The sequence below is a fragment of the Cyrtonyx montezumae genome, unplaced genomic scaffold (genome assembly GCF_038088225.1).
Source record: "Cyrtonyx montezumae isolate F1298 unplaced genomic scaffold, pur_monq_1.0 scaffold_1, whole genome shotgun sequence".
In the NCBI taxonomy this organism is placed as follows: domain Eukaryota; kingdom Metazoa; phylum Chordata; class Aves; order Galliformes; family Odontophoridae; genus Cyrtonyx; species Cyrtonyx montezumae.
The window spans coordinates 13492919-13514937 of record NW_027071825.1 but is presented as its reverse complement, the minus strand read 5'-3'; the positions used below and the strand labels follow the sequence as shown (position 1 = coordinate 13514937).

At 38.1% G+C, this 22019-nt stretch overlaps 1 protein-coding gene across 1 annotated transcript in view; it reads left to right on the top strand.

Moving 5' to 3' along the window:
* Positions 1 to 22019, top strand: part of COL24A1 (collagen type XXIV alpha 1 chain) — a 106646-nt gene that overhangs the window by 60612 nt on the left and 24015 nt on the right. Inside the window, exons 27-42 of the mRNA XM_065745862.1 lie at positions 247 to 300; positions 1001 to 1054; positions 7097 to 7150; positions 7446 to 7490; positions 7604 to 7648; positions 8836 to 8889; positions 11624 to 11677; positions 12621 to 12674; positions 12889 to 12942; positions 14234 to 14287; positions 14983 to 15090; positions 18024 to 18077; positions 18575 to 18682; positions 19548 to 19601; positions 20366 to 20419; positions 21670 to 21726. Of these exons, the coding sequence (XP_065601934.1) occupies positions 247 to 300; positions 1001 to 1054; positions 7097 to 7150; positions 7446 to 7490; positions 7604 to 7648; positions 8836 to 8889; positions 11624 to 11677; positions 12621 to 12674; positions 12889 to 12942; positions 14234 to 14287; positions 14983 to 15090; positions 18024 to 18077; positions 18575 to 18682; positions 19548 to 19601; positions 20366 to 20419; positions 21670 to 21726 (957 nt within the window). The remainder of the gene's footprint in view (positions 1 to 246; positions 301 to 1000; positions 1055 to 7096; positions 7151 to 7445; positions 7491 to 7603; positions 7649 to 8835; positions 8890 to 11623; positions 11678 to 12620; positions 12675 to 12888; positions 12943 to 14233; positions 14288 to 14982; positions 15091 to 18023; positions 18078 to 18574; positions 18683 to 19547; positions 19602 to 20365; positions 20420 to 21669; positions 21727 to 22019) is intronic.

Here is a 22019-nt window from a genome sequence, read left to right as displayed (position 1 = left end):
GGGTAACCAAGTTGTTCTAGTAGTCAGACTGGTAATCAGTGTGAGCTCTCAAATCGGCTGCACAGCAGTTGCAGACAGGCCCTGGATGCCACCCTAGTGGGAAGACTGGTTTCCTGACAGCAGCACTTGTCCTAAGTTAAGATGCATTAATTTACCTCCAGTTTTTCAAGTGACTAACTGGTTTTAATGTTGTTTTAATAACAATTTTGATTAAATTATCTTCTTCTATATTTATTTCAATTCTAGGGCTACCTGGGACCTCCAGGAGGCCCTGGGCCAGTGGGGCCAGATGGATTACATGTAGGTATAAAATACTGCTTTGGTTTGACATGAAATGTACCATTTTTAAATAGCCTTTTTCTCTGCTGGAATTATGAACACTTTCTAACTGGTACTGCAGTCTGTAAAACTGTCATGAAAATTTGCCCAGTCAGACACAGTGTTCACTTGCACTGTACCAGGATAATCCATGAGAGACAGGAAAACTAATTATATCATTTACTCACCCATTTATAAATTACTCAGTTGAGACAAGTAGGGACGTAGAATTTTTTAAAGGTGGTTCATTACTGCACAACAATTTTATTCACTGATTCTTAATATAATTTACATATGTTATTATATGTTTAGTTTGATTATTAATTTAAAAGATGGTATATGATTTGCTTTATATAACTCTGTTGTAGTTTCACTATGGGTCAATGGTACACAGGCTTTAATATAATGCTGAGTTCCAAGTATCTTTTGAGGACTTTTTGAACATTGGGCAGAAGTAATATAATCCAACTGAACATGCTTTGTTATTCAGAATAAGTTTACTTAAAGACTACTGTTCAGATTTGTCTAGATAAATTATAATAACACAGTTAAATTAATTCAAACCGTGACTACAGGTTGCTAATTTGTTTTGCTTGTATTAGTTGTTACTAATTGTGTATGAACCCTGTAATTTCTATAAATCTATATGTCGAAGACAATAACTAGTTTATTTGATGTGTAGGGGCCTTCTGGGACAAGGGGACCATCAGGGCCACAGGGACCTAAAGGCAGGAGGGTAAGTAATGCTGCTTTCTCATGGTACCTAGAGCAGGGATTAGACCATTGCATATATGAATTCGATGTGGAACCAATGTACAGTTGCTTCTTCTGAACTCTGGCCTCTGGACTCCAACTATTACTGAAGTCAGACAGATGATGATTCCTATTATTTCCTACATAGAGATGCAATTTTCATTTCTCTTCACATTTTTGTTAAATAAGCATTTTCTTTTGATTTCAGCTGAGAGCAAGACCAGAACTAGAATGACCACTGGTCTTGTCTTCTGTGGACGAATATGAAAGTGTTACATGCCTTATCTTCTGTAGGCAAATATGAAAGTGTTACATTTATGGCTACCACTGGTCTGTTTGGGTGTTTTAAGAAGAGTTTTCTTTATTAATACATCATTTATGTTTTTGAAAGTAAAATAAAAATCCCAAATAGCTCTGAGAGAGGAAGTAGCAAAGTCTGAAGCGAATGTATTAGTTTGGTAATTTTACCTGCAGAAAAAGCAAATTAAGTTCAGAAAATGAGCATATGACCTGTGAGATGTAGGGAGCAAGTGTCACACAAGTCAATACCCAGAAAAAATGAGTTAATTGAGGCCAGTTTGACAGAATGCAGATGTATTTGTTTATGCAATGTATCTGACAAAATTCAAATAAAAACTTTATCGGGCTGCAGAGGATGAGAACCCAACCTGTCTTTCAGAAACATGGAGCCCCACTGATTACCAGCAGAGTTCTACCCCAGCCATTGGCTTTCAGAGAAGTTGCTCTAGTGTTCAGGTGTTTTTACAAATAGGTTTGATACAGAGAGAGGCTCTTGGGGCTCCTAGGAGCCTGTGTTGGTGGCTATGGTAGCCTTCTGACAGGAGTGAGATTCTCTGCTTGATGGGAAGTAGGACAAATAACCCATTTTCTTCACAGACAGATTTGAAAACATATATCAAAACAAAAATGCAAAGTAATCATGAGACTGAAAACAAGCGGAAGCTTGGCACAACATTCAGCGGTCTGATTCAGTGAACCAGATGGGTACACTTACCTCTCTATGATTTCAGTATGAGCATGACTCAAAGTAACGTGTGCTGAACTGTTTTGCTGAATTGGTACTTGCAAGCTAGTGGCATGCAGGGGAATATGTATATGCAAACTCAGTTTTCACTGTACACTGTTGTTTGGGCTTCATCTAAAAAAGAAAAACTCTTTGGGCCACGTACATCTACTGGAATTTGCTCAGCTGGTCTATGGGATGCAGTGAGTTCAAAGGCCAGCTTAAATGTAATTAGTCTCTGAAACTGGGACTAAACTGCCTTCAGGTAGTATGTTTTAATTCCAGTGGACACCACATTCCCCTTGAAACTCCCCTTCTGATCCTTCCCTCTTGATAGTCCATCTTCCAGCGTCACCAGAGCTGGGACTGGAACCAAGCTGCTGCTTGCATGTGAGTCCTCCAGGCTCTCTCTCTTCTCGGCAGCAGATTTAATTTAGATTCTGTTTTGAAGTTAGGAGATATTTTCTTCATAGAATGTCACATCTTCTGCCAACTGAGACAAGAATTTTTGAAGGTGTCCCTATGATTTTGGCAGCACATTATGGAGTAAATTTCTTATAATTAGAGATCACTCAAAATAAATCCCAAACATCCTAAGTTCTGTGGAAATCCTTGTTCAGAGCTGTGGTTTGTGCCTTTGCTTATATCCAACGTGGCTAGGAATGCTTTATGGAAAAGTGTCTTGGAGCAGATCCAAGTCTTTAAGCTCAGTGAACAAACTCCCACTGAAGTTGTTGAGAATATTTTCTACTCTCAAGATCAAAATATCAAACCCAAAACGCATAAGGAAAATATCTGGAGACTCCTGAAATCTGGGATTTGTCATCACTGGATTCAGAATGACAAGTGTAAGAACCCAAAGGTCTATGTGGCAGGCCTTGGAAAAATACGTACCGCAGTCACATACAGAAGTTAAATAGAAGCATATGGAAATTTCCTTTTATTGTGTACTGAAACAAGAAATTGTCCCATCTTCACAGCTGGAATCTTCAGAAACCCCTGGGAGCAGTGACCTCTACTTCAGCCCTGTCACACAGTGGAATTCCTTCATCCCATAAATTATGAATCTTTCAGCAACTGGTTCACATCCCAAGTTTCCCAGCAGAATACTTTTGCCTGAGAGCGTCCAGCTGCTCAGTCTCCAACACACTGGGGAGTTCTGGCCTGCTGGAGGGAGGCTGTCTGGGAGCCTGTGGAGCACACTGAGGGATCTGGGGGGATATGCCACTGAGCGCAGAGCATTTTCAGCTCATGCTCAAGACTTAAAATCATGTGGAGAGTTGGGTCCTTTTGTGACTCAAGTTTCTTTTCTTACATACCATTTATCTTTTGAAAGTACAGAAGGAGAACGCCACTTGGTAGATACTTTAGTGTCAGAATGGTACTCTGGAGAGTGGAAATAGCTGTGCTGAGAAGGAATTTCTCTCATGGCCAAAAGGAAGAGTAGTCTTGAAGGACATGTTGGTAACGATATTGTTGCCGTGGCTCTATGGCTGCTAAGTTTTTGGTTCCTATGTGTTAATGTATGGAGAAGAAAATTAGAATGTCAGAGACTGATGCTGTTTTTGTCTGTACCATAATCTCCAGTGAATTCAACTGTTACTCTAATTTGAGAGACAGTATTCCTGTATCTTTTGATTGAATTGATTTTGATTGAAGTGAGACCAAAGCAAAGTTCTTAATACCTGAGCTGTTAGTATTCTTCAGGCTAATGCTTAGTATTTTAAAGCTTAAAAGCAGTTATTTTTGTGCTCTTATTTTCCTGGAATTCTGCTCTTTGAGAGAGAAGTAACTGCGTAGCATACTTACAGTGTTATTTTCACTCTTATATCTAGCAGACAGAATGAGGAAAACATAAAGGGCTGGTTGGTTCTTCTTGCCTTCTTAGATTAACTTTTTCTTTCTTTACTTATTATCTTTAAGTTTTCAGTGCAATATGTTTCACTTTAGTAAGAAAGCTGGACTCACGCCAAAGAAAAAAGTGGTAGCAATCATTTGGCAGACTCACTCCACAGTTCAGCTGCAACCTAAATTAAATAGCAGCAGGCATATTATATGTATCTCTCATTCTGTACAAGTTGCAGTAGGAAAAGATACAGATCCAACTAATCTGTGCCGATAATGAGTCAGTGTACTATTTATTGGAATGTTATCGTGTGTTTTTGATAGAATATTCAATTGCCTTTCCCTTGGGTTCTTACACTCTGTGGCCAACTAAAGGCAGGCAAAATCCTGAGCCAAAAGCTGACTACTGTTTTGGTTTCTGTTAACTTGTTTTCAGTTCAGAATTATTTAGTCAAAGGTCAGAGTTCTGAATGATAGGCCTTTTCACTTGATTGCTAGTGATTATTAGTGATCATTCTTTCTAATGAATGGACTGTCTTTCTAATGAATGTGGCAGTATCTGTGTGGCTAGCAGGAAGATTTTTGTACATTATGCACATAGTACAAAATGACAATCCTGTGCTGTTTCTTCACAGGGCCATTTCCCAAACTGTGGGTTATGACCCCCATTATGATTAAAAGGAATTCAGAAGTGTTTAAAAAAATTGATCAAAAAAAAAACCTAGAATGAAAATTCTCTATTACTCAAATGCATGCAATTAAAATGTCAATTTTTCTCCTTAAATATTTTCTTTTGAGGTTCTATTCCCTTATCAGCACTGTGGAGAATGGAGAAAGGCAAATAACAGGTTGTGTATCTAAGAAGTCTGGGAAAGAAGAAACTTTTCTGCAATTGCTCTCCTTAATACTCTGAATCTTCCCCTTCATATGTTCCCTGGGATACTCCTTTGTTTTTCTTTGAGTTTCTATCTCCCTGTGCCCCCCATCCCATTGATCCACCTTCACTTCATCTCAAGATTTCCGATCTTCCCTTCTCCTTCCCTGGAGAAGTTTCACCCAACAGCAATATCAGATCACAGGATGCACAGGACCTGCTTAGTCCTCCTTAAGTTTTCACCACAACCCATTTTGTGAACATTTTAGATATCTAGTACAGAAAAAGTGCAGAGCAGTAATCTGACATTAATTTGATCAAGATGTTTAGCTTTCCTTTAGATTATGCTATGCAATAATTCAGTTATATAATCCAAACTTGAGGTGCAGTTCTGTTTTTCTCATCAAGGCCTCCATCACCCTTGAAGGCACTGTTAGGCTTTTGGTACTGATCACTGTGTGCATTGAAGTCACCAGGATTTCCATGGACTTCAGTTGTCTTTGGACTGGGACCACATTCAGCAAGAGCCTTATGGAGACCAGGAGTGTTGTGTTTTGTGGCTTCTTTTTTTTTCCTCCTCTGGCTTAAAATATGCCTGTAAATACTCTGTCATTAATCGACCAAAGCAAGAAAGTGGTCCAGGAAAGCACAAGGATTGCCTCACGAGAGCTGTTTCCAAACCTACTGAGGTTTCAGAAGGGTTCTAACAACTCCCAGCCTGTCCCCTTTCCTTGCCCTGAAGCTCCTGTGCACTGCTCATGCTCGTCAGGAGCAGCAGTGCTGAAAAGCAGATGGATAAGCTTCTCATGGTGCAGTTTTGGCTTGGCCAGAAGATGTAATTATGTATCAGCCTACAGGAAAGGCCTTTTCCTGAGTCATTTTCATTTCAAGAGCAAAGCCTAACAGAACCTGAATGCACATTGTCTCTGAGGTGCCTGTCAGCCTTTTGTTTTACTGTAGCTCCAGAGAGGAGCCTGGTCATCTGTTTTGGGGGGCTTTGGTGTGCATCAAAATATCCAAGCTAAGAGAGCAGAATTTTGTTAAGTTTTATCTCAAGAAGCTCAACAGGGGCACAGATGCCACAAACATTTTTTGAGAAGAAAGTGAATAAAATCAGATGTGCTTCCAGCTAAGTTTTTTTGCATCTACTTATTAGAACACTTTACAACTCCCTGTAATCAGATGTGATTGAATGCTGTACAAGAAAACCATGACCCAAGAAATAAGATTCCCTATAACTCAGAAATGTGCTCTGAAAAATGCAAATCATTTTTGTTAAGTCAATGCCTTCGCAATGTACTTATTTCCTCTGCTTGTTAGCTGCACAGCATAGCCAGGAAGCCACCAGAAAAGCTATCATCTCATCCTCCCACTGCATACTGTCGTAAAGAACCCAACTCTGTTGTCTTAACTTCACCCAGCTCTTGCTTTAAAGCAGTCAGTGGTTTTAGATTGTATTTAAGGTGTTTTTGATTTTGTTTCTGTTCCCTAAGAGTGGTAAGAATTATGGGCGCACTCTTCTAAGTTAGTATGAATAAACAGGTTTTTTTCCATTTTGATCTTTACCCTTTTTAAGGTTTTTTTTGTTTGTTTGTTTGCTTGCTTCTAAAATAGTGGATTAATTGCTAATGTTAAATAATTGCATTTCACCATTTTGGCAGTAAATATTTGCTATATTGAAATACCATAGCATAACAGGCGTAACATAATATGCTATCATTGTTCATGTGTTGGTTGTAAAATGTTAATTTACAGTAGATAATTTAGTTTGATAATACAGTTGTTCACTATGAAAGATTATAAATTGGTTTTAATCTTGCCTCAAGCTGGTTTGCTAATGGAAGAACCTTATCTGTGTGTTTTAAAATCTTAAAAACGAGCTGGATTTTCTGTATGTACAACTTAAGTTCAAAAGCAAGTTCCTTATATAACCAATGGTCATCTGAGTACTTCTAAATATGCCTTGCATGCATACAAAGTGGATGAAAAAGAGCAGAAAATATCTGCCTGCAAGCTGAGTCCAACAGAGCCCCTAACACCTTGTTTATATATTTAAATATATATATCCTTATTCTAAAATTTGTATTGCAGCAAGCCAGAAACTACTTTTATTCTTTGAAGCTTTATTTCACACTTAACATGCCAGGAAAATTGCTTTTCATCCTGTGAATTTTCAGTGTTTGTGCCAACAAAATAGATTTCCCTCTCCTAAAGCTTATGTTGCATATTTTGATACAAAATAATGCACAATTAATGTTCCTAATTACATGTTCAATATTCAGGGGCCTAGAGGTCTAGATGGTCCTCTTGGAGAGCCAGGTACACAAGGCACTAAGGTGAGTGTTTCCTTTGCTCAACATCATACAAAACATGTAGATAGACTGTGACAGGCAATGCTCCCAACACCTTACCATCACCAGAAAGTCAACGTTGGAAGCCATAATAAATTTCCATTTAGTGCAGGAAGAGACTTGCAAGTTTATGCTTTCTACAAGTACTCCCTAAGTGTAGTAAAAGCCCATCTAAGCCTGAATCTGCAGTTTCTGTACTTTTCCAGCGTTTAAACTGACATCGCCAGTATGCAGCTTATATGGCAAATACCTATAGAACTCACATGTTGTTATTTATCAGGGAGAAAGAGGAGATCCAGGAAAGAAAGGCACTTCTGGGCTTATTGTAAGTATTGGAGCCAGTCTTTGTATTAAGCCTTAATGCATTTGCTACCAGTTTCTGACCTGTACCTCAAAATTATCAGAGGCCAACATCTTTCAAAATCTCTCTTGGACCAGGGTAAAGCTGGAAATCCAGGTCAAAGAGGAGATCAAGGAGCACTTGTGAGTATTAAGTGCTCTAGCACTTCTTCCAAGACACAAAATGTCATACTTTTTAATATATCATACTTTTTTTTTTTTTTTTTTTTAGTGAAGCTTGAAAACTAACCATAAGAGTTTGAATTTTTTGTACAAGGAATCAGAGGCAGAAATGAGAGTTAGTGTGAATATAGCAGTGTTCTACTAGACCAGTGCTTTTGTAGATGAGGGCCCACATAGTATGATCACAAATTGCAGTAGATCAGCAGCTGTGTATGGTTTGGAGGGGCTAGAAGTAGCTTTGCTAGTAATTTTGTTGTACTTTTAAGGGAGGGGGTCACTGTGTCATAGAAAATTACTTGACAGATTTTAAACTAGGTGGATACTATCAACATATAGAAAAATATGAGGTATATCAATTGTATAGGAGAAAATTCCTCTTCTAGAAGTTTTTTTCAATGGAAATCTAAGATATTCTGTCTTCTACTGAGAAAGTTATCAATTAATCCAAATGGTAGGGGATATTCAAGAAGGAAGGAAGCCAAAACATATTAGCAAAGCAGTTATGGTAGTGTTTCAGGGCTGAAACTGAGACTCCAGAATGCTGTTTGCCTCTGCATTTCTCTTGCCTCTTCTGGTCAGTTTGGTAAGCCTGATGCCTCTCACCACTGACAGTGTGTTTCTCTTTTCCTTCTCTGCGACTTGTGTGTGTATATAGATACATACATAATATGTACAAGATAGTACAGTATCTTGTACTAGTACTCCTACAGATGAAGTTTCTAGAGGAGGATGTGAGACATGCTGTAAGCCAGGTTAAACAGAAAGGAAGGTGGGGTGTGAACCTTACTGGTCATCTCAAATAACTTTTATAGGACAGGACACTCATAACGTTGTGGGTATGCCCAGTTTGCACATCCAGCAGCACCTGAGGCAAAGGAGAACAGATCTGGTAAATGGTGGGTCAGCCAAGATCCATCTCTATGTAAAAGAAACTGCAGAGATTTGTTTGGAGCTTCTTCACCTGTGACAAGGGCTAGTGATGTGGTGATGTGTGTCATCCAGAAAATGCGGCTGCATGTATTTCTTAAGTATTTCTGAGCAAGCTATTGAGAGCTGAAATGAGATAGAGAAGTGGTTTTTCATAGAATGTAAAACAGTCTGTTTCCAACTGACTTTTTATTTTCCTTCATTTTATTTTAATCTTTGAGGGTTTGCCTGGGCCTCCTGGAACCACAGGAGACAGAGGACCAATGGGAGAGCCAGTAAGTTGATCCTTATGCCTGCATAAAATTTTTTCCACATATTGTACTGAATTCTCTAGTAACTCAAGCTCTGTTTTACCAAGGTTTTATGTTGTCAACAGTGCATGGATAGGGACTGTGGGGTAATAGTTCTTTAACTACAGGACTGAAGTCTGCCTCCCTTGCTTGGTGTTACTTGTACATAAAAAGACTGTTAATCATGCTAGGAAGCACTATACTAATGCATGCACAACATAGGAGATCACAGCAAAATCTGTATTGCACTGGTAGGTGGCTCTGCTCTAAATTTTGGTAGACATGTATGTGCCAACACAGATATTAGTGGTGTTTTTTCGGATATCTTTGGATTGTTGTTCAAGAGCACAAGGACCAAGTCTACTTGGCAGATTAAAGTTTCATTAACAAAAAGACGTCTAAAAAACCTCAGACATTCCTCTGCTGAATGGATTCTTGTTCTGATTATTATCATTTCAAAGTCACACTCACTTTTACGTGGTAAATGTTGTAACAGACAATTGTGCAGGATGTGTAGCAAATACATATGAAGTACTGAAATGTATAGCCATGATAGGAATATTATTGCGTCACCATCTCTGGGGATAAGTCATATTGTATAAATACAGTGAAAGAAAATGTACTTTCTTAGAGGAGGGGACTTTGGGTAAGTCATTCTGTAGTGCTGAAGTGTAAAAGATGTTAAAAACTGTGTACTTTTGTTGCTTCTGAAGTGTTTTGTACAGCAAAGGACACACAGGTAATTCAAATCTTGAAAGTGAATTGTTGATATAAAGCATATTATTTCTAACAATTTCTTACATTATTAAATATTATTTCTACTAATTCATAGGCTGACATACTTACAGAAAGCCATTGCACTTACAGGACTGGGAGGGCTAGAAAACAGGTTTTATTTTAACTTGTCTTTTGAATGCAGTTGCTGACTTATTTCAGTTGCTAACTTGTAGGAGTGTTGTAGTGTCTGAGAGCCTTGCAATGCAAAGCTTATGTGTAAAATACCTGCTATTCCCTTCAAACCTGAATTTTTATGTGTATAGAATGACTACCAGCCTTATTAAATCTAAGAGGTCTACTCTTGGGCGACCTATATTTCTGTAGTGCTCATCACTGTAGAATATATATGTGCAGAGTAAGAACTGAAATTCCACTTGTGAGTGGAATTTTTATTTTCAGTGCTAGAGAAGAAAAATGTCTTTGGGAAATGGTCTGTGGAGCTAGGAAGAAGCCATGAATATGACACAAGATATTACAAAATGAAATGCATGGCTCTTTTGTTTAACTGTGTTTGCAAGCAGTTTGATTTTGCCATCAGCTGGTCACTACGTAAGAACTGGCTGTGTAAACTTAGGTAGTTGGAACTATTTTTAGTAGCAGACTTGATCTAAACCACACAGCAACTTTGCCTACTTTTCAGACAATTCAGTAAAATTCTTGTTGGCAAACTATCTGTTGTTAATGTTTAAAAGGAATCTCTATTTTGCTCTGTGTTTGGCTTATGAATTTCCCTGGAAGTCACAAGGGAAAGATGTGTTACCGATCCAGCAGGCTTAGCTCTATGGGGATATTACTACTTGAGTCATACATAAGCTTTGGTACACCTGCATCATGGAATGCCATGGAGTTACTGTGAACCAAAACCAAGGGACTCAGTGTAGCCCAAATGAATTCTTAACAAGAAATTAACTGCAGTCTCTATACTTAGAGCTATAAGGTAAAAAAAAAAAAAGCCATCTGCTGAAGTCTTCTTACTCATATGCAGTTTACATTGGTGCTACAAAGCAAGAACAGATTTATGTTGTCACTGCCAAGTCATTAGAAGTAAATCCATATGCATAGTCCAAGGAGGAAGTTAAAGGAAAAAAGAAGTAAATATTTGCTTAGAAGACTTCTACCGCAAACACTGGTAGCAGCATCTTTGCTTTACATTAAATAATAAATAAAGGAAATATTTAGAACATAGTATCTTTATAAACACAATAAGTCCAAGAGGGGTAAATGTCAATGAACTTTCTCAGAGTTCAGACTGGATACATCTAGGTGGTTGATTTGTCTTGACATACAGCTGATTCCATAGCCTCTATGAATGTAAGCTGTTACAGGCAAGCTCTGCTCCCCAAGCACACAAATCCTATGCAATGAGCAGAGATGAACAATCTTAGGTGCATATAGATCGAGAATGTTGCTTCAGGAAGCAATTCATAGGTGTGTAATTGCAGTCAATTTATTATTTATAAGTGTGCCTTGTAAGAAAGTGCTTATAGCATAGTTACTGATGTTATCAAAAAGGCCTCAGCCTTACTCCATTACACCTCAGTGATTGTTCTGTCTAAATGTTGCTAAATCCACAGTAGTTGTTTCCAGTTAATTCAGTACCAGACTGTAGGCTTTTCCACAAAACAAACCAGACAGTCTAACAATCCTTAATTAAACAAAGTCTCAGTTAATCAAGAGGAGAGCTTAGTTGAGATGATAGTTTACTTTTGGTCTATAAGAAGAGACATCTGTGTTATTCTAAGAAATCTGTTATTCTAGTGTGTCAAGGTCTTCAGTACTGTACATGATCATGGTACTTACATACACTGAGGATTCAAGAGGAAAGACAATTAAATACATTTCTTTATACCGGTTGGTAGAGTTTTGAAGGGTCAAAGTCGAGGCTGCAAAATACAACTTAATGTTGATTGAATAATGCGTCCAAAATTCTGTTTGATGCCAGGGTCCAAGAGGACAACCAGGGGATGCTGGTGCAATTGGAGATATGGGTTTTGAGGTGAGTTTTTAATTATCTGTATTCTAATTAGAAACACTCAAGCAACAGAATATACCTGGACAACATGTTCAATTATTACCCGTAGCTGATTTAAATACCATGAGCTGCTGTGAGTCTCTCTTACTTATAGGCTATCTTAAATAAGTAGCTTTTTCTGTCAGGCATGCAGTCATGACATCTATAGCAATCAGTTTTGGAGAGAAACAAGAAGCTTTCTCCTTGCAGTTAGACCGCTTATCCAAGAATGGGAGTTTGCAACTGGAGCAATATTAATCATAAGTCTTTGCAAATGGTAGATGATGAAAAGCAGCTGCAGCTGGTCTTCTTGCTAATTTTTGCTTCTATTTTTGCTTTGTTTTTAATAACTCAGTGAAAGAAATATGACAGAATGTATTAGCTACATTTGCAATAAAGTAGCTGAGGAGTGAGCTCACTTAGAACAAAAAGGATTTGGCTTATTCAGAGAAGTGTACTTTCCCAGTCACCCAGAACCCAGTCTTCTGACTGTCTGTTGAAAATAGTTAAAAGAAAAGAAATTTTTAAATGTGAATTCTGTAAGAAGTAATCTGAAGACTTCTATATTTGTTTTCCAAAGACTGTATCTACTTGAATCCAAGCCACAGCAGTGACAGAGTTGTCAGTAAGATTTGCAAAAGGTAGATTATTTCTCAGTTTGCTAGTAATTTATGATAAAAGTTGCAAGCTTAGTGGTGCTGTTGTGTCTTCACTATCTATTCATCTACAGTACAATCCTGAACTTCTCTGTACTTTCCTTCTGTCAGTCTCCAAGAAGACCAAGCAACTGTGTTTTCTTATTTAATTTTTCAGACATGCAGCTTTCCAAGTATCTCATTTCATATTTATGCTTGTATTTTGGCTGTATTATTTGCTAGTTCCAAAATTACTGATGACCATCTGTAACAGTAGCTCTTGTACCATGCAGGGACCTCCTGGCCCTGAAGGAGAACCTGGCCTGCAGGGAGAACCAGGCACAAAGGTAAATGCTGAAATTATTCTCTTGGACTATTTAAATTTTTCAGTTTCCATAAATGCAAATCAAGTGATTTGACTCAGTAACCAATCAGAGAGTGATACAAGATGTGAGCCATTACGAAGTGTTATCATAATGACCACATTATCTGTAAACCTTGTCGTTGTTAGAAGTATTGTCCCTTGTCGTTCATTGTCTTAATTTTCTTGTGACATTTCAGGGAGACACTGGGCCTGCTGGGAAGGCTGGAGAACCAGGCGACCAAGGCTTAAGGGTGAGCTATTGGTGTGAATGTTTCTTCAAAAAAAAAAAAAAGTTACAAACTTGTCATAAAACCTTCATTTAGGAAGAGAATTTAATAAGTTGTTTTCATATATCCTTTAAAAGAACATATACAATACCGTGGCAAGTTAAAAAGAGTATTAATTATGTTGTTGAAATATTTCTAGGTGTACAGTGCCACTGAGAAATTATTGGTTTGAGCAGGAAACTAAATCCAGAGGTGTTAAGACAACTGCATGAAGTAATTCTCTGTAGAGGTTAGGCAAAATATCGGAAATTTATTGCACCAACAGAGCAGGGTATCATTGAATCATAGATTCTCTCTGTACCACCATCTCGTGCAGCTGATTTGCTTTCCATGCTGTGGTGAATGATCTCATTCAGCACTCTATTCCACCAAACACCGATGTACCTGCTTATTCCTTCTGTATGTCTTTCTTACCTCATTCACATGACTCAGATAGTTGTATACCTTTGAAGGATGAAAATGTCTCTCTGCTAGAGACAGATTTTTATCTATGGTACTTGTAAAAGAGCATAAATTGTATTCTTTTAAACTTATGTCTTCCCATTATACTGCTCAAATGTCCCATTAGTTCCTTGCTGTCATCTTTTTTTCCTGCCCAAAATCTCCAGTAAGTTGCATTCTACAAATACAGCTGTGTGTCATACTAATCCACATGGCAGTTCCATACTTAGCATACTTTTATGACTGAAATTCCATGTTATTAGTAGAGGGCAGCTTGTGTTTTCTGTTCTGCTACCTGCATCAAAAGTTGCGAGTTGCCATTGTCTTTCAGGATCAAGTCCTGAGAAAAGCAAACATTCTAAAACATTGTGGTGTAGTTACTGGTGGTAAATGAGGTTTCTCATGGCCCTAAACTGAGTCACTGAACATACCGATACAGTAGTTATAGAAATTTAGGACAGGATAGGTGTATTTTTTTTAGTTACTGCAATTACATGTTCTGTACTCCAAAACTAAGCAATCTCAGTGACACTGTCCAATTGTTCATTGTTATACCAGCCTAACCTTGCCTTTTTTCTTTTTTTAATGCTGATCGTCTTTTATGTTTTTCGGTGCTCCAGGTTCACAGGGCTGTCACTGTCACGGTAAATAAGAGAAAAATGAAGGCAAAATGAACTATCTCAGTGTCATAAAAGTTGTCCAAACTCAGAAAGTCCAAAATGATAATAAGTGTTTGTAAAACCAAGGGAGAAGGAAGTCTGGTGAAGTTCAGCCTGTGGCAATAACTTTATTTTTAACTGTTCCCTTTTGTAAGGGTGAACCAGGACCTCCAGGAGAAGATGGTGTTCAGGGAAAAGATGGCCCAAAGGTAGGTTCTTTTTTTCAGTCATTAATTAAAGTTAAACATAAACAGTCATTAATTTTAAGGTAAACTTTAAAAAGTAAAAAGTAAAAAGGTAAAAAGTTTAAAGATAAACATAAACATAAACAGTCATTAATTTTAAGGCCTTTTTTTCCCCACTCTCTATTTCACAAACTCAGCAGAGCCCAGTTGAGTGCATGCAGTTTTACCATGGAAAGCCCTGTATATTATAAGCCTAAATGGCACAGACCTGCTCTGCAAAACTGAATGGCTTAGCAGAAAAATTTAAAGTGAAGAACTCAGTGCAGCTTGTGAACATCATGCCAGAAAGACCAAGCCCAGTGCTTCACTTCCTGCATCAGATCAGTGCTGTGCCAGGGACTAGGACAGGTGCAAGGACAGGGGATGTTACACCTTCACAGTATTTGGAGACAGATGAGGCAAAATCTGGCTGTAGAATGAGTGTACGAATAAGCTGTAGAAAAGGTTTTACCTTAACATGAAGCCTTGACTGGAAAGATTCCTATTAGTACTAGCACGGTAGTGTTCTGGGGTTTTTTGGGGCTTTTTTTTTTGTTGTGGTTTTCTTTTTTTCATTTTTGTTTGTTTTCTTTGGTCAAACTTGAAGATTTGGAATTCTCTTTTCTCAGGAATAAGTTTTAGAGCAGTAACTTGATGAAAGATTTTTTGTGTTGTGTTAGGGAGAGCCTGGAGAACAGGGACTTCATGGAGAAGCTGGTGAAAAAGGCGAAATGGGAATGCCAGGAATTGCTGGACCCCCTGGTGAACCTGGCATAATAGGTGCTCCTGTAAGTATTTTCAATATGAAGTGAGCTTTCTGTTTGTTTACTTTTTAGGTTTTTTTTTTTTTATTTTACTTACTTTTTTTTTCCTTTTGCATTGAGAGATTACCATCTTTAACTGAGCTTGTCTATCTTTTCTATGTGGTTTGGGATTTTAGAGAGACAAATGTTTTCCCTGTTTTAAAAATCTGGGACTTCTCAGCAGACACTAATTCTTCACACCTGTCACCTAGATACATACACCACACAGCCTGACCTCTCTTGAGGTCTCTCCAGGCAGCCTTCTGTTATTAGGCTCAATCCTCACCTTAATTTGGAGACTGTGGGTAATTTCACTGAACTAAATCATTCTCTAAATTTAAAAAAATGCCCAAAGAATCTGTCTGGTTGCATACGTTATCACAACTAGTGCTGTCAGATATTTCATTGCTTTGTATCTTTCCCTACTAATGGGTTTGTTTACTGTCCCAGGGCTGTTTAGTTTTATTTAGTTTTCAGTTTAGATTAAAAGTTCTTTAGGGTAAAGAATTGCCATTTTGAGGACTTTGTAAATAATGAGTCTCTAGAACTTAAAACACACAGGTGTTGGCTCCAATTTTAGACCAGGATATTCTGTGCTAATACTCTCACCAAATATATGCCTAACTTAATACACCTTAAAGAGAACACCAGTGTCTAAAAATAACATTTCTAGAAAAAGTGATGCATTTAACACTGAGGTGTCTTTAAAAATTAGTGCAGCACAGACATCAACATCACAAGATTTCTTAAAGTGTTGGTGTGGATTATGTAGCATTCTTTGTTAAGATATGCAGAGCAGGTCAAAAATTACCTAAAACGAGTATCACATGACAGGAGGTATCTCATAATCTGAACAACACCTACTGCTGATTTGTGATCAGTTGCCATGGGAGGCCAGTCTGCCTTTCTTAGCAGTGGTCTTTCAGCACTTCTGTCAAGGTGATGTAAAGACATTACTATAAATGCTGTCCAGCCCATACTGAAGCTGACTTACAGAAGAGAAGGACTATTGTGTCAGGCAGCCCTTCTTCAATTGATGCTTTTGTGCTTTAGTGAGTCTTGTCTTCTTACATTGTTAATGGAACTGTAATGAGACACATACAATAAGAAATTTAAAAAATTTAAAAAAGAAAGGATGAAATTCTTTTTGTTCTTAAAGAACATTTATTTATTAACTAACTGCATTTTGGTGCTTTTATGAAAGGAATTAAATAAACATATCATGGGATCACCAATTGCCTGAGATGACAGATGGAAAGAAATGGCAGCATGCATGCATAGGTCAAATAGCAAATGAACCTTGTGATCCACAGTTAACACTGTTAGATCAATTTACTGTTTGTTCTGGCATTATGCCTAGCACCTAAAATCCATCCATCTAATCTACTCTGCTGAAGTTTTATGCAACTACTTAATATAAACTAATCTTTTAGAGCACAGTTTCTAAAGCAAGTATGTAGTCTCAAGTCAGACATCAGATTCCCTCACCCAAAATTGTCATGCTCTCATTCACAATCCCTTGGCTGTCTTCACTGTAGCTCTTACATGATGATGGAATCTGAGTAAACAGCAGTTTGGAGGGCCAGCTGTCACCAGCTGTGAGCCCTGTCCTCCCTATCCTCTAAGCCTCAGAATGACAGTCTGCTTTCTTTACTCCTAGTTTCTTCACAGGAAAAAAAAAACAACAAAAAAACTCCTAGTGGAGGAAGAAAATGCACTTTTTAACTGTCTCAGCTTAGAGTGCACTACAGAAAAACGTGAAATTTATGACGCAGTAATATCACCCTGACTTTTTTTTTCGTTTTGTGGATTGTCAATTCTGGAGAAGCAGGAATGTTTCATGCATTAAAATTATCATAAAATAGCTCATGCCTGGCATATCTGCATTGTATGTAATTATACTTGTATAGAGTAAACATCAACAGCACTGCTGTGCCTCAGTGAGGCAGGCGGGTCTGATGATTCAGAGTTTGGGAGGATGTGGTTAGCAGGGTATTTTTCACATTTCTGTTCCATGCATTCCAAAGGTGGCTGCAGAGCTGCCTCCCTCCCCACTCGTCCTCCCCAGCATCTGGGGAGTTTGTATCACAGTTTTGGATTGACCTCATTCTAGAGCTGTGGACAGATCACAACAAACCTGGTCTAAAAAAGGAAATCAATTCCCTTTGTGGGAGTTTTGTTGGAGGTGCGAGTAACATTGCATTTTCCTTAAATGAAGCAACAAATGAGCTTCACTATTCTGTTTGAACTTTATTGTATCTCACCTTACCCAAAAATAAAGCTAAATTACCTCCTTGCCTTTACAGAGCTATTGGGTAAATTGAAACCAATACACTCTGGGCACTCCCAGCCCTTTTTGAGTGTCATTTTTTGTAGTGACCCAGAGGACAGTGGGGTTGTAGCTCTGTGGCAGCCCTCATCTACAGGCAGCACAACCACTTACACAACCACCATGAGGCTGGCAGTGGAATGCCCCACTGTGCACTGATCAGGGTCTCTCCTCTCCAGCAGATTTTGTCAAGGCCCTGCTCTTGGCACTTGACAACCCCAAGGTTTTATTAGTGCACTGCATTTCTCTAACTCCAGAAGCAACTTTCTTCCTGAAGTAATGCTTTCTGTCTGGGCAAGTTTTATTATGGGTTTTTTTTTGTTTGTTTGTTTTGTTTGCTTTGTTTTGTTTTTAATGTCCAGTTCATTTCCATGAGTTTGATAAGTGATCCCTTATGTTTGCCCATTTATTTCTGCTGTAACTTGAAACAGCCCCTCTAACTTCCTCATAGCGGCAGTTAATGAGATTTTTCCTCCCACTGCTCTGTTAAAACAAAAGCCTGCTTAGTTATCTATTTTGGAGCGCAATTTAAATATGTTTCCAGGGCCTTTCTGAACCATTTATTTTTGCCTCCCTTATAAATGTACAGGGTCCTGAAGGAATGCTGGGAAACCCAGGTCAGAGGGGCCGTTTGGGAAAGAAGGTACTACTTTTCATCTTCCCAAATTCCCTTCCTTTTGTCTGAAACTTGAATTTACATTACAAAATAATTCCACTCAATCCCTCGACACCAGTGAATGCTAGTCAGCATCTAGAAAGATATCAGTAGGTTTTATATGTTAATAATTTCATACTGCAGCCTAATGGTAAAATAGTTCAATCTAAGTCCATCCCTGTTTCCTTTAACTTCTCAAGCTATTCTTTTATTATCAGGATAGTAAATCTGGATGTGCAATTCAGAACAGCTTCTGCTGCTATCAAAAGATGTTCATCTTTGACTGACTGGAAAGAAAAAAAAGGTTTTAGCAGATTTTTTTTTCCAAAGGAGTTCTGGATTCAGACATTCTAAGAACTACAATAAACAACATGTAAATGTAATATTCTTCTTAAATAATGCTGTTACACACTTTGATTAGGCATGAAATGCATTTAAAACATAGTACCAATCTCTAATTATTTTTAATAAAATTACACTAACAGGGGGAAAAAGGGCAGCTTGGCCCTCCTGGAGAAATTGGACCTACTGGTGATTCTGGCCAACCTGGAAAAATTGGTCCCAAAGGTGCAAGAGGAACTCGAGGCCCCTTGGTTTGTATACAATAAGCTTATTTAAGAGCTTATGCATTTGTGGTTTAGCAGTGACCTGTCTCTTCACTGAAATAGCCAAGTCACAGCTGTAGCATATATAAATATCAAAAGCTGTAGCTGGAGATGCAGAGGTTTTACTCTGTCTAGAAGTCCCTCACAGCTCCTGGCTGCCAGTGTGTGCTCTGGCCTTCTGGTGTTATTCTAACACCACTGGTCCAGACAGAAACTCATGGACCAGCAGGAAGTCATCTCATGTTCTGATCATTGTTTTGATCTGTCAATCAGAGAGCAGGATGGCAGGGTGTGCCGTGGAGTATGCATACCCCACAGTCTAGATGTAATTCCACTTACGTTACTGTTTCTTAAACCTTTTTGACTCCAAGAACATGGGTTTTGCTACTACATAAATAAAGCCTTAGTTGTGGCCAAAACAGCATTTTGGGTGAAGACTGCTATAGCACTATTGAATGGGCTACAGTCCTATCTAGTCCACAGTTAACTGGTTTAAGTGTATTCCCACTAACGTTATGAACTCATCACAAGATCTCCATGCATACTTCACATTGTGTGATGGCAGATGCAAAACCAAATGCATCCAATATGTGCCTATATTACAGCTCCAGGGTCCAGTCCTGTGGCCACAGAGTGCCGCATTGTGTCCTTTGAACACATGAAGTTCCGCCACACTTCTGAAAGCCTCAGATTCTTTTGATCTTAATTATGAACAAATGAAGTTGGACGTAACAAGGAAGTAATCTGTGGTTCTCAAATATCAGTATCTGTAGATTACTTTATAAAGTTTGCATTGTTGTAATATTTTAAAAGGAAGCTCATTTTTTCTATTACTGATTATTGCATTTATCAGGGACGTCCAGGAGAAATGGGACCACAAGGAGAGCTAGGAATTCCAGGTTATGGGGTGAGTTTTTGACTGAATTCATGTGCATGCAGGTGTTCTAGATAATTTCACATATCATGTGGGCCCTTCTGCTAGGATACACAAATGTCTTCTGTATCAGATACATATATTTGTATCACACCTGATTTTCTACTCAGAAGTGTAAGCCTTAAGCAACATTGGCTATTTTTTGCAAGTTTGCTAGCAGTCATTTTTTGTATCAGATTTGAAACTTTCCTTTGCTTTTTTCAGTGCATCCCACTCTATTTTTTAAAAAAGTTCCTATTAAATTACAACAGCTATTCAATATGAAGAGAATTAAGCAAACCACTACCTCTGCTTACCATCTGGCCAGGCTGTTTCCCTTTCACTAACAGATCCACTGATTTAATGAGATTAGCTGAAGGATATAAAAATGTTGTGGCATTTACTGAATAAAAATTGCTGTTCTCTGATGGTCATCATATATGGATTGAATCTTCCTCATATGGACCAGACTGCCATGTCTGCTCCAAACAGAATGTTCCATCTGCGGCCCTAGCCCTGAAGATCAAGCCTTGACGTGCATCAAGCCATTGTTAGACATCAGCCTTTGGCTTCCCAAGATTTTCCTGCACACAATAAATTTTCTGCCACTGCCCATTAATTTTGTCCCACATCACTGTGTTGCATTACTAGCAAGCAGCCAAAAATAATGGCAATGAGTAGCTAAATTAAAGTTTGGAATTAATTATTTCTTTAATTGTTTGTATTGGAACTAATTTTTGTTTTCTTTCATTCTTTAGGGTCACCAAGGTCCTGCAGGGCCTTCAGGGCCCCCAGGACCCAAAGGAGAAAAGGTATGAAGATAGGTTATTCTTTTTTATGGTTTGAATAACCACAAAAGAGGAAATACTACTGCATACTCACTGCTTTCCACAGCATGCAGAAAAAGCCACCATTTATTCAGTATTGTGAGAGAACATGCAAAGAATTACAAATTGGGGAACAGATCTTAATGGAAACAGAGTTCTGAATTATTGTTGAAATGTTTCATGTTTCAGAAAACAAGGTATCTATTGTTTAAAAAAACCCACATTATCTTGTATCAGATAGCACTGCTGCCCTCAGTAAGCACTGCTGATAGAAATAATCAGTGTGGGAACTGCGAAGCAATCACTTAACCTTAGTCCTGTGAATACTCCCATGAATTTTGCTGAAAGTCCAATTGTGATGCTTGATATAAAATGTTAGGGGCAGGAAATTGCCCCAGTTTGGCTTTTTAGTGTTAAATTCACTTGTCTTTAAAGCCCCAAACCCTGCAAACAAGTTTTCAGGAAAAGTGAACCCCCTGTGGCCCCAGGGAGGTAAAGAGATTCCCTTCATAAAGACTAGTTTAGAGTTGCACCTGACAGAGAAATATGTCCATATGTTATGGCAAGTTTTGCAATGAATGCTGCTACTAGGCAGTTAGTGAGGATTTTACAAATAGCTTTTGAAAAGATTTCTAGAAACAATGTCTGAAAACAAAACTGTTGGGAGCTGTTTTAGCTTGCTTTGATGCTTCTGAAAATGCAGTTTGGTGCACTTTTTGAGACCTGTAATGATAATGAAAATATGAATCTCTTTGTATAAAATATGTTGAAATACACAACTGCTTTGTCTATTGCTTTAGATGATCATCACTTTGTACTTGAAGTAAAAAATAGAATGATCATGTTTAGGCTGATTGTTGGAGTTTTGTGGACTCTTATTTGTCTATGTTAGTTATATTTCTTAAAACAGTGGAAGAAATTCTTTTTTTTTACTCTTGTCAAATACCCTGTTCCTCAATTCCTAAGAACATGGACAATGTTCAAATACTTCTATAATAGCTGCTTTTAAGAGCAGAGCAAATACTTAGGATTCTTTAGACCTATATTTGCTTCTTAAAAAGACGGTGCATATCGAAATGGTGTTGTGACTTCTACTGTCCTAAAACCTTCTGCATCATATTCACTAGTAGCGTCTATACAGTATGCTTTCTGATGTATTACTACGTTTGAATATGTATGCATTACAGACAATGTGGAACTTACAAGTATGTTTTTAATGTTTACCTTTATTTTAGGGTTACCCAGGCGAAGACAATACAGTACTTGGACCACCTGGGCCCATAGGTGAACCAGTAGGTCTTTGTTCCTCAAAAAAATCATATTAGTGCCTCAAGATGAGACAATGTGAGCTCTTTCTGAACCTTCTTATCACTTTCAAAGGAATCGGTACCCCCCTTGTGCAAAACTATAGAGTGATGGTCTTTCCATTGATAAACTCACTCTGAAAAATGAAGCCATGTGCTCTCTCCTGCTTAAGAGTATGTGCCTTGTGTTTAAATACGCTAATGCCATTAGTCTGTGTTTGAATCAGTGCATTTTGAAACATAAATTTTTCCTCTGTTTTATATTGAATTATACCTGATTG